The 11,017-nt window shown below is 33.1% G+C and overlaps 2 protein-coding genes across 6 annotated transcripts; both read right to left on the bottom strand.

Moving 5' to 3' along the window:
• Positions 1–639: 639 nt before the first annotated feature.
• On the bottom strand, positions 640–3,132 carry LOC111891925 (probable prolyl 4-hydroxylase 6). The gene is made up of 7 exons (XM_023887990.3): positions 2,770–3,132; positions 2,591–2,680; positions 2,436–2,493; positions 2,235–2,339; positions 1,773–2,006; positions 1,625–1,688; positions 640–1,507 (listed from the first exon to the last, which is right to left on the bottom strand). The coding sequence occupies exons 1-7, from the start codon at positions 2,859–2,861 to the stop codon at positions 1,203–1,205; spliced, it is 948 nt and encodes a 315-aa protein (XP_023743758.1). The 5' UTR covers positions 2,862–3,132; the 3' UTR covers positions 640–1,202.
• Positions 3,133–5,165: 2,033 nt separating this feature from the next.
• LOC111891918 (uncharacterized) lies at positions 5,166–10,252 on the bottom strand. Of its 5 annotated transcripts, none has more exons than XM_042899320.2 (16): positions 10,081–10,252; positions 9,727–9,932; positions 8,951–9,008; positions 8,679–8,809; positions 8,510–8,579; positions 8,243–8,318; positions 7,940–8,129; positions 7,783–7,857; positions 7,490–7,596; positions 7,290–7,350; positions 6,730–6,789; positions 6,546–6,620; positions 6,267–6,395; positions 5,916–5,970; positions 5,674–5,802; positions 5,166–5,575 (listed from the first exon to the last, which is right to left on the bottom strand). In XM_042899320.2, exons 6-16 carry the CDS (start codon positions 8,272–8,274, stop codon positions 5,301–5,303), a joined length of 1,188 nt encoding a protein of 395 aa, XP_042755254.1. In that variant the 5' UTR covers positions 8,275–8,318; positions 8,510–8,579; positions 8,679–8,809; positions 8,951–9,008; positions 9,727–9,932; positions 10,081–10,252; the 3' UTR covers positions 5,166–5,300. The 5 variants fall into 5 exon arrangements, with proteins under 5 accessions (XP_042755254.1, XP_023743747.1, XP_023743745.1 ...); XM_023887979.3 differs by having other exon boundaries at positions 8,527–8,600; positions 10,081–10,251; XM_023887977.3 differs by having other exon boundaries at positions 8,527–8,579; positions 10,081–10,251.
• Between the last annotated feature and the right edge of the window lie 765 nt (positions 10,253–11,017).

Genomic DNA, 11,017 nt, shown 5'->3' with positions numbered 1-11,017 from the left:
CAGCGGTAACAGTTCATCGGAGTAGTGGTGGAGGAGAAGAAGTGACAGTAGATCTAGATCTAAGCGTGGTGGTTCCAGATCTGAAGTTCCGGCGACATATGTAGGTGTTTTCGTAGGTAATCGAAGGCTGTGACAAATGAAGAGAAGTAACGGTTGTGGAGTCGCCGTCGGCAATGGTGGCGGCAGTGGGGCCACTTCCGGCGGTGGTGTTGTCGCACAGCGATGGTGGCGGTGGTGTTATTCAGAGGTTATTGAAGAAGATGAGAGAATTACTTTTTCTCTTAAACAACTATAAAAGTAATTCATGTGATACGATTTTAAGAATAAGTTTTTTAAAAGACCATTATAACCTTGTTGTGTTTTGTTATTTATCAAACTTTAAAAAATAAACAAAATATCTAAAAATAGGAGGTTCTTAGGTTCTTAACCTTTAGTGGTTCTCATTTGAACCTTTACTTCTCTCTCTCTCTCTCTCTCTCTCTATATATATATATATATATATATATATATATATATATATATATATATATATATATATATATGAGAGAGAGAGTGTACAAGATTGCAAGAGGGAGAGTTGGAGAGATAGAACGACACGAGAGAGAAGAGAGAAACATTAATATGTATCTTCTTTTTTTTTCTTTTCTTTTTTTGAAATGGCAAATGAATTAAGTGGAAGCGTACATGCAATCTTTCAACGAGCATCCCGGAACCTAGCCCCTAGGGATTTCTAGGAAAAAATTTCTCACAAAAGCTAGTTTAAGGGAATCGCACTCCCGATATGAATATAGAACCCGGTGCATCAACCCAGGTAGGCTATACATCACTTGCATTAATATGTGTCGTACCTGGTTCATGTCAAATTGAAACGTTGAAAGAGCTTGAACAAGTTGAAATATCTTACTCAAACCTGTTCAATTTGTCTATTTTGTATCAGGTTAGCACGTCGTGTTAGTGTTTATCAGCTTTTCATGGAACCCAAATTCAGCATTCTAAGTATCAACAGCCATGGAGTGTTAATTTCATGTTGCAGAAAAAGATCAACATGTATATCTTCAACCATATCCCCAAACTCGTTACAGAAAATGTATTTGACCAAAAAATTTATGTTAGTTCTACAAAGGGACAAAATTAAAAACTCAGTATTATATGTACAAGAAAAAAAAAAGAACGAAAAACGCATTGACACGTTATTGAGGATTCTAACATACGTTACAACTCTTTCGACAGTGTCCACGAGTATCAACAGAACCCACCATATAGATAGGATTCTTGTCACATTCGCCTCGGGCAGCCCAGAAAGTGCAATTGACGTTTTCGTCCCTGCAGCCTTGCGTTTGACTTGAAATAACCGGCTTAACATCAAAACTTCTTACATGTATCCATTTGGTTGCCGACCATTTCTCCCCCTCTATCACAGGGCAGCTACCATGCAAGCTCAAAGGGTCGGTTGTAGCATTAGGATGAAGATTAAAAAATAATAAAGCATCTCCCTTCTTGGGTTTCACTGCAAAATCAACGTATATATATGTTGTCAAATATTTAAACTTAAATGGAATTTCTCTATTAACTTGTCCTTCGTGCATGGAGTAAAAAAAAAAAAAGGTTTTCCACATTAACATACCAGCATAACCTGTTTTCGCACACGTAGACCAGTCCATGTCAGCTTTCGGTTGAGATTCTTTTAACTAGGAAAATCAAAAAGCCAATCAAAACAGGAAAACAAAAGCAAGATGATGTGATTTAGTATTTATCAAATAAAACATACATACCTCTGAGTGAGGAAATATTGTCTCCCCACCTTTCTTAACATTAGATAAATACATTAGTACAGTAGCTATCCTGTGACCACCTCTTTCCTGATTGATCTTATCCTGGAAGTAATCCCAATGTGGCGAGTATTTTTGACCATTTTCATAATGCAATATTTGCATTGCCTCCCCGTTTTCTACAGGAAGGAATGTCCAAACTGAAATCCTTGATTCAATTCCAGCAATTACTTCATCCTTCAAACAAATTATTATCAACATAATAATGTTAATTTGGATTTTTAAACTCGTATATTTCGATTTTTGAAAACTTAAAAATCGAGTCTTTGCCATTCATTACTAGAAAATCATAATTAAAATCTTTAAATGTGTTACCAAGCATGCTCCAATGGAAGAATCGACTAAATTATAACCTAATGATAATGGATGTTATTCAAAAAAAGTCACATACAAGTAGATGCAAACCTGAGCTTTCTTCAGAAACATGCCTGAGCTCGTTCGAATCATACTTTCTATGCTCTTACCAGTTTGAACGTCCGCGACCATAGATTTCTCGAGCTTATCCTTCGCCTAATCAACAGAAATCATTAGCAAATTGGCGAAAAATGATCAAGTTCTCAGAGAATAAATTATTTGCATCAAGCTTGATTAAGAAATTCGACCAACCAGTAGAATGAGATGATCGCACTCTTCATCTGTTAAAAAGTTCCTGTATAAGAACGCCCTGTATTCCCCAAACAGAAATTAAGAGATAGCATGCTTTGAAATCATGTTTATGTTGAGACTAATTATGCAATTGTTAAGAAAGTGGGGTAGAAAACCTTGGATGCCACGAAATTTGGGTGACCCGAGATGGATCAAAAGGATGACCGTCAGAATCATCACTGGGCAATCTAATCATCGAATCTCGCCTGAAAACCATGAACATTAGTAATTCAAATGATCCATCATAATTCTAGAAACAGAAATAGGATTTGATCAGATGTATATGAATGCATACATTTCGCGTAAGCCTGATGATTGGAGGTGGAAATTGGGGGAGAAAATAGAGAAACAGAGGACGAGTGGGATAAACAAATTCCGAAAATCCATTGTGAGAAACCTCAAAACCCCTGTAGTGGATTATCACATGATGTAAAGGGGGGAAGGGTTGGGTTTATAGAAGAATTTGATCAAACGATTTGTTTCCAAATATCAAATAACGGAAATTCAAGAAGTCCAGGAAGAAACCATCCGTTGTTGGAATTCGGTTGCAAACGAATATTTATAATTTCTGTTGAGAGCGCTTATGAATTTCTGAGCTTTCATGAAGCTTTTAACATTTTGAACGCAATTCGAATGGAGGAAGCGCATGGATGGTTCATTTATGGCAACAATCTTTGAAGAAAGTGATACGTTCATAACATGTTATGATTCTAACTTTGATATATATATATATATATATATATATATATATATATATATATATATATATATATATATATATATATATATATATATATATATATATATATATATATATATATATATATATATATGAAAAAGAAATCTAATCAAACCATTTTCAAAAAATAATAAAAGACTAGCTCAATCATCAAAACAACCATCCATTATAAGGATCTCTAATTTAAAATTACATGTTTTTAGTGAAAGAGAAATTAAATATTCTCCTATATTTTCTTTTTACTTATTCTTTTATCATATCAAATGTTGATATGTGTCACATTTAATTAGACATTTAATGAAATTAATAATCATTTAATTCACTTGTCAACATTTGATATGGTAAGAGAAAAAATAGGAACAAATTGTAGAAGGATATTTAATTTCTCTTAGTGAAATGATTATGCCATCTGAAAAATGATGATAGGGCAACCAAAAACGATTATTAAAAGACAGGGGTGGCTCAACTAATTTGGGGGCTCTAAGCAAGCAAAAAAATCGGGACCGTTTAATTAAGTAAACCGTTTCAAACTTGAGACCCTTAGTTTTATAAACCAACGCTTTTACCACAAAGTCAAGCTCCAATTTGTCTTTGTAACCTAAGGAATACGTATATATACATATATAACAGAAAAAGCTTTAAAATTGGGTGTCCTAATCACTTAGTTTTGTAAAGGATAGAGTTGGCCCTTATGAAAGAAAACAATTATATAAAAAATGTGCAGGCGACATCTATAAAATCTCAGGTTATATATGGGAAAATCCTAAAAAAATACCTACTATTTGAAGCTTTTTTTGGTTATAAATCTTCAAATACCATTTTCAAAACAAAAGAAAGGTTAAAAAAAAAACTGTTTTTTTTCGTATTTTCACAAACACTACCTATTATGATTTCGTAGATGTCATCTGGAAAAAAAAATTGTCATCTATAAAATCATAAGTTTTAACTGTGAAAAAAAAATACATTCTGACAAAAAAAATTATTATTATTATTATTTTTGTAGTCACATATAAAACTTAAGATTCCGTAGATGTCATCTACGAAATTAATGGTTATTTTGGCGATTGGGCTAATATTTTACTATTTTTTGGAAAGGAATTGACAAGATTAGAAATTTGTGTTTTTCTTTTTTACTGTGGCGATGTTTTATTAGAAGAAAACAAACAGAAGCAGGATGTTATAAAAATTAAAAAAATAAAAATAAAAAATAAATAAATAAAAAAGGAGGAAAGACAAAATAGAGAACAATCACCAAACATATTTGAACCATGCCTAATGAAAACCTCCTTTTGGATTTCGAAAACAAAAAACATGTTGAAAAGAGATGGTCTACATCTCCAAGGACATTGTTACAAAGCAGTCTAACGTCTCATTCCCGAGTTTAACAAAAGAAAAGAAGAGAAAAGAAAGTCACGAGAGAAAATAAGAGAAAGGAAAGGAAAACAAAATTTTCTTTTATGTTCCCGAGTTAGAGAGAAGTGGAAGGAAAATGAATCATTTTGTTCTTTCTTTCCAAATCCTCCCAAATCGGAAGGAGAGTTAAGAGGGAAAGTGATCCTCCCATTTCCCTCCACTTCCTTCCGATTCCCTCCTTTAATGAAACTCGGAAACACCAATTTCTTTTATTTTCTTCTCATTTCCACCCATTTCCTTTCATTTCTCTCCTTAAGTTGAACTCGGGAACGGGGTGTAAGGAAAAGATTTGTTATCATGTATATCATGCATGCATACACACATACAAAGAGTAGAAAAAAACACAAATACCCAAAAGTTGCAATGTTGGTTTGCATGTATTGGCATGTGATTTGTGTGTTTTGGAATTAGAACCATATTACGTGTTGGGAGTTGAAATTTGTGTTTTCATTCCACTTATTGTAGGTCAATATGTCATAATGGTATATGTATGGTTTGGTTTCGTCTCCAAAGTTGTACAAGAGTTGCCACAAATGAGGTAAGACATAAGAGTCAAATTTATTGGTCTTTATACGATTAGTCGAGTGTTTTGAATGTTACAATAACATGGTTACATGCAGGAAGATGTTTTGGTAAAAAAAAAAAAAAAAAAACTTAAGAAGATGATAAACAAGTCACTGAAAAACATCAGCCTTGAGCTTGAAAAGAAGATCATGAGCAATATGTTCCCAAGGAAGTGAAATCGACATGAGGCAGCATTTGAGTGGGACCATGTCCATTCCGCCATCTGAATTATTCCTTGTGGCGGCTGCTGCTGCATATGCGTTTTTTGCAGCCACCTGTGCAACAGATGCAGCTTTTCGCACCATTGCACCAATCTTAAATCCTCCTTCTGATATATGTAAAGGCGAGTGAGGAGACCCAAAACCAACCTCATCTAGGCTATGATCTGAAAATAAAAATATGAGTAATTTCTTTTTGAGTTGACTTGACTTGACTAAGTTTTAATTTGTTGAATAAAATAAAATACATTGTATTTGTATTTACCTGCAACGCCAGAAACTGCAACCTCAACCTCCCCACGGCCTCCAGGACCTTTCATGTATATCCTGTCTGTTTTTGTTTTGCCAGAAGAGTGACCAAATGCCAATAGGCTTCCAAATCCGGACTTACCAGCTGTAAATAACATAAAAAAAAACATTGCAAATCAAGATATAGTTAATATTTGTGTTAATTCGTATTTCAAAAAAAAAATTAAAGCTGTTAAATGCAAATTCAGAGATATTTACCATCATAGGCTTCGCGAACCATTTGGTAGCTCACAAATCCTGAGAAGAGAGTAAGCTGTAATCACAGTAATACAAACCTTGTTAACACTCCAACTGCACATGCTCACTAGGAAAACATAACGAGTATACAAAATCCAACTACTATGTTCTTAATCAGTAAGAGCTATATATGATATGAGTGTTTTTTCTCTTCTTTTTTTATCTTAATGCAGCAAGAAAGGACCGAATAGTTATGATCAAGTCCTAACTTGTTACAGATTTTCCTCATTTAGTTTTTTTCCTTTCATATTCCCATATCATATGCATAATGCATGCCATCATTTTTTTAAATATTTTCGCCTAAAACCAAACCTTAGTTTTATTAATTTGTCCAGTTTCACTTGAACTAGTATCATCTTGTGGTGGGATTTGAGTGGGGAATGCTGCCCCTCCAACTGCATTTAGAAGTACACAGTAGCAATGGTCTGTATCTGTCAAAACCTGAAAAGGAATCACTTTTCTTATTAGGACATTATATTTTGAAGAATCAAATCTACCGAATTATAGCACAAAAAATGGCATTGCTATAACTAGTAGATTATTTTTCCAAGTCCAATGTTGTAAAATGAAAGTACATTGCTATAAATTTACCACAGCATCGAAGGTTGAATCAAAGTCATCAACTGCAAAACAGATATCTGGATATGCAGGTTTTGTCTCCACTTCCTGACAAATAACACAACTCATTCAGAATTGATTTGAGAGAATGGATATAAATATAATTAAGTTGCAAAAACAGCATGGAAGGTAAAAAAAAAAAAAAAAAAATGATTGCCTTTCTCGAGTCCAAGTGGAAATTCACACGGCTTGGAGATGCATACACTGTTTTCAATATCTGGAAACCACAAAATAAATGTTAAGTATTGATATTATCATGATATAGATAAACAACTTAATTTGAAAACTTATCCTTCAATATTATTAATTTACCATCCCGAATAATATAAACAATATTTCACATGTATGCATGAGTATGACAAATTACTTCAATGTTAAAAGGTAAAATGTGAAATGTACAAACACATGATGTTTCATGTGAGAGTGACTTCAGGTAAATGTCTAATTTTAAGGTCAGCTATTTTATTTTATGAATGTACACATGAATTTGGAAAATTCTTTTGAAGAATGGTACTTGGCAATTGGCATCATATCTTTCAAGGATTGGTTTTAAACATAAGAATACAACTTAACAAAAATATTAAAAAAATTTAAGAATTAAACGGAGAGCAAGTCACTCAAACAATGTGTTCATGTTCATAGAAAAGAAAAATTATAGATAAAAAAGGAATGATAGTCGATAGAAATGGAGAAATATAATAATGTCAAAAAAGCTACCTTGTATATGGGAGAGAGTGGTGTTCCTTGGTTACTCTGATAATTCTGAAGAGACTGACGACTGAAAATAATCGTAAACTTCAGGAAGGGGAAATAAAAAAAAAATAGATAATACGATGATAAGAATTTATATGTTTTATGAAAAATAATAATGTTTGTTTTTGGGTTGCATAAAGAACAACTTAATAGAGAAAATTTACCTGCAAATTGCAACTGTTACACTATATGAAGTGTGGGCAATTAAGTTCAAGTACAATGAACGCCTCCAATCTATAATTAATGAGCTCTCTCCAACTAAATCATCCAACTGTCAAAGAAGAGCATGAAATAAACATCATTAGTAACTTAACTTAAATCCACACCACAATCAAGAATAACCAGTGATGCATATCTAAAGAAAAAGAAAAACCAAATACAAGCAATGAAGCTGAAAATAAAGGGAAGCAAAGTTATTAATTCAAAATCATGCCACAAATATCATTGCTTTATTTACCTTGGCAGCCCACCTGCGAACAAAGTAAGGGGAGTTGCCTTCAAGATTATCATTGAATCCATATCCATGCAATCCCTGAAACCAAAGGGCAAAATGGTCATCAAAAAAAGTAAAAAACATTTTTGCACTTGAGTGTATGAGATGAAGGCAATAATACCATTTTCCTAACGAAGAATAAGAGATCATCATCCTGCTGTTCTTTTGAGTCCCTTCCACCAATGAAATATAAATCTAAAACATCATGCCAAAACTTTTGATCCATTTCAACATCTGAAGCATCTTGCTCATCTACTACAGTTTTTCCTATTAAGTTTGAATGTTTCTTCACCATACTCAACAACTCATACCTATAAGATAAACATGAATTTTAGTAATCAGAATTTTGGATATCAAATTTGCATAAAGAAATGAAATCAGTTTTACAAAAGGATACGGAATAAAAAATGAATTGTATGCTTACCTAGAAGGGGATTCCCCTCCATCACCAAGCATTTTCTTTTCTCCCTAAAGTTCAGAGCTTCAATGATGGATTCAATCTGGGATCATTGAGGTAAAAGACAATGTTGAAGGAAATCATGGGAATCCAAAGAAGAAAAGGATGATGACAGAAAAAGATGTTGAAAGTACATTTTCTATAGATTAAAGTAGGATATTGTGATAATAAAAGAAACCGCATAGTTATTTCTTGCATTTATCCCTAAAATCTAAAAGAAAAAGAGAACTGAACTGAGAGTATGCAAGAACCTGTTTTGTTTGGATTTTGAAGCTCTGCTATCACCTCTCCCAAGCTAGCATCTCTATGGATGTAGATCATAAAACTAAAATGGATCACTACACTTAAAATGTAACATGAATTTTTTTTCTTGATCTTTATTGTTTCAAATGTGTTAATCCACCTGAATTGGGATGCAGAAAACCCTTGATAGGATTTTGTCCATATTTCTTTGAAGAATAACCTGCATATCTTATCTTATGTGCGAATAAAAGGCAGAGGCTAGACTCCTTCCTTCTTACTGGATTTCCATTCCTGAAAGAAAAAAATTAAAAAAAAAAAAAAAAGACCAATAAAACTATGATACCATAAGTTGGGTGCACATAAGCATCAAGGTGAAATGGTGAATAGATAATGAAAATAACACACCATACACAATACAGCTTAAGAGGATACCTATTGAAATCTGAAGTTATGGTAAATAAGTGAACGCATAGAAACTAATGTAATGAACCTGAAACAAACATTCAAAGGGTAAGAAGATAGACAGGGGAATTTATTTTGAAGCTGCAGAAAAGAAACTGAAGCGATAGAGAACAATATATGGAGGTTGAAACAAACAATTAACTGGTTCTGGTAAACGCAAGAAATAAGCAAATTCAGCAGCTTTTTGTTCTCGATAATAAAGTTGGAAGCATCTTGTTTCAGCAACATACTTTCAGTGATTTGCTTATTACAGCATCATACCTCCATTTGTTGTTACTAAAAATAGAAATTCTAAAAGGCACAGAATCAGGGCACTGTCATTTATAGAGCCAAACGGGTTCAAAGCAGTTGAGTTGTTATGGGTAAAATAGATTTATTTCTTGCATATATGGTCTACAGGCCTTTTTGCAGTATCCTTAAACAAAATAAACTTTGCTTAATACGTTAAAAAAATTCCAGAGTATACATTAGAAGAATCAAAGACCTTTAGTTACAGAAAAAACGGGTGATCACAGTCGAAAAACCAAAGAAATGTGTTTAATATGGTATTTCATGGAAGCATATGTGAGAAAGAAGAAATTGTAGTATTTAACATGACAGAAGTTTAGCGGGGTAGGAATCAAACGGGCATAATTGTTAATTTTAATGATAACTCTAATCAACAATCACATGAGGATGAACCTAATAAAAATCAAAACCTAAAACTATAGCAGGTAGTTTATCGGGGTGGGAATCAAAGAGCTTACCGGAGTTCAGGATACGCCGGATTCAGAGGTGGACGAAGAAGGGAGAGCAGCGGTGCGACGATGTTGAACGGAGAAGGGCGCGATGGTGGTTGTCTGCAGTATACAGAGTTACGGCGGAGGCGACCGACAACGTATATAGAATGGTGGTGATGTGAGAAGGGAGAAAACCCAAAACGATTATGCTAGAAGCCGAGGGTGGTGACCTTCTGAGGAAGTAAGGAAGGGTGAAAAAATAATGGAGATAAGGATAAATATAAAACCAAAAGAACGTCAATTGTTATAAAACTAGAAAGAAATGTCCAAATACTGCAGCAAGAAGAAGGGTATGGCAAATTAAAATGAAAGAATACTCACCAGAAAACACATTCTCGTCGATCTCAGGAGAGAATAACAAATTAGATACAAATCATGTCAAGGGAGATAGATAACAAAGAGTTTTGAGATCTCTTCACTTCGAATTTTGCGATTTTGGAACTGGAACAAAACCTTGATTGTGTAGTTTTGGGTGATAATTTCCAAGAAGAAGAGGCCAATTTGCTCTCTTTGAGCTAATTACAAAAACAGTCCCTTGAGTGTATATGAGACCATACGAATGCATCACCAAATCCACAATGTTGTTTTAACAAGTTCCATAACATTTCTATAATTAAACAAAAGATTAAAAAACATATTTTAAATAAAATTAAAATATGTGAAATCGATGAAACTTCAGGGGTTACGCTTATAACTTACTAAAACACCAAAACCTTAAATAAACAAAGCTTGTGATTTGTGATTTGTTCTTTGTGATTTGTTATATGATCCAAAAAGTTTTTGAATTACATGGAATATTCAAAATCAAAAAAAATTTCATGGTTTTTGTCCTAACATTAAAAATTCTTATGGTTTTGATCCTTGAAAAACGTAAAAAGATGGTTTTGCCCTTTTAATTTTTATTTTTGTATTTTTTTTATATTTTCTTTAGTAATTTATTAATCAAAAATAAAAATAAAAATAAAAAATAGGGTCTCTCTCTCTCTCTAACAAACAAGTTACAAAACCCTATAAAAAACAAAGGTTTTTTGGGATATGTTATCAAGTGACACCAAAGACTCATGCATCTTTTTTTCACTTTCTCTAGATTTATTGGATGGATAACCACCTGTAAATCATCTTTATAAACAGAACTCACACACATTAATAAAAAAAAAACCCAACTAAACCCTACATATCCATCTCCGAGTGATCTGTATACAGATTCAAGGAGTCAACTTCTCAGAAAAGTCACTTCGATTGAGCACTTCCCTAAAAT

The sequence above is a fragment of the Lactuca sativa genome, chromosome 2 (assembly GCF_002870075.4).
Source record: "Lactuca sativa cultivar Salinas chromosome 2, Lsat_Salinas_v11, whole genome shotgun sequence".
NCBI classification, from domain to species: domain Eukaryota; kingdom Viridiplantae; phylum Streptophyta; class Magnoliopsida; order Asterales; family Asteraceae; genus Lactuca; species Lactuca sativa.
The sequence above is the reverse complement of the archived record's forward strand: the minus strand, read 5'-3'. Positions and strand labels throughout refer to the sequence as shown.

Coding starts and splice junctions, on each gene's coding strand:
- LOC111891925 (XM_023887990.3), bottom strand. CDS start 2,861: ATGGATTTTCGGAATTTGTTTATCCCACTCGTCCTCTGTTTCTCTATT. Junction 2,340..2,435: donor GCGATCATCTCATTCTACTG/GTTGGTCGAATT, acceptor TCTGTTGATTAG/GCGAAGGATAAGCTCGAGAA. Junction 1,689..1,772: donor CAATATTTCCTCACTCAGAG/GTATGTATGTTT, acceptor TGATTTTCCTAG/TTAAAAGAATCTCAACCGAA.
- LOC111891918 (XM_042899320.2), bottom strand. CDS start 8,274: ATGCTTGGTGATGGAGGGGAATCCCCTTCTAG. Junction 7,351..7,489: donor GTAACAGTTGCAATTTGCAG/GTAAATTTTCTC, acceptor GATTATTTTCAG/TCGTCAGTCTCTTCAGAATT. Junction 6,621..6,729: donor TCCACTTGGACTCGAGAAAG/GCAATCATTTTT, acceptor GTTATTTGTCAG/GAAGTGGAGACAAAACCTGC.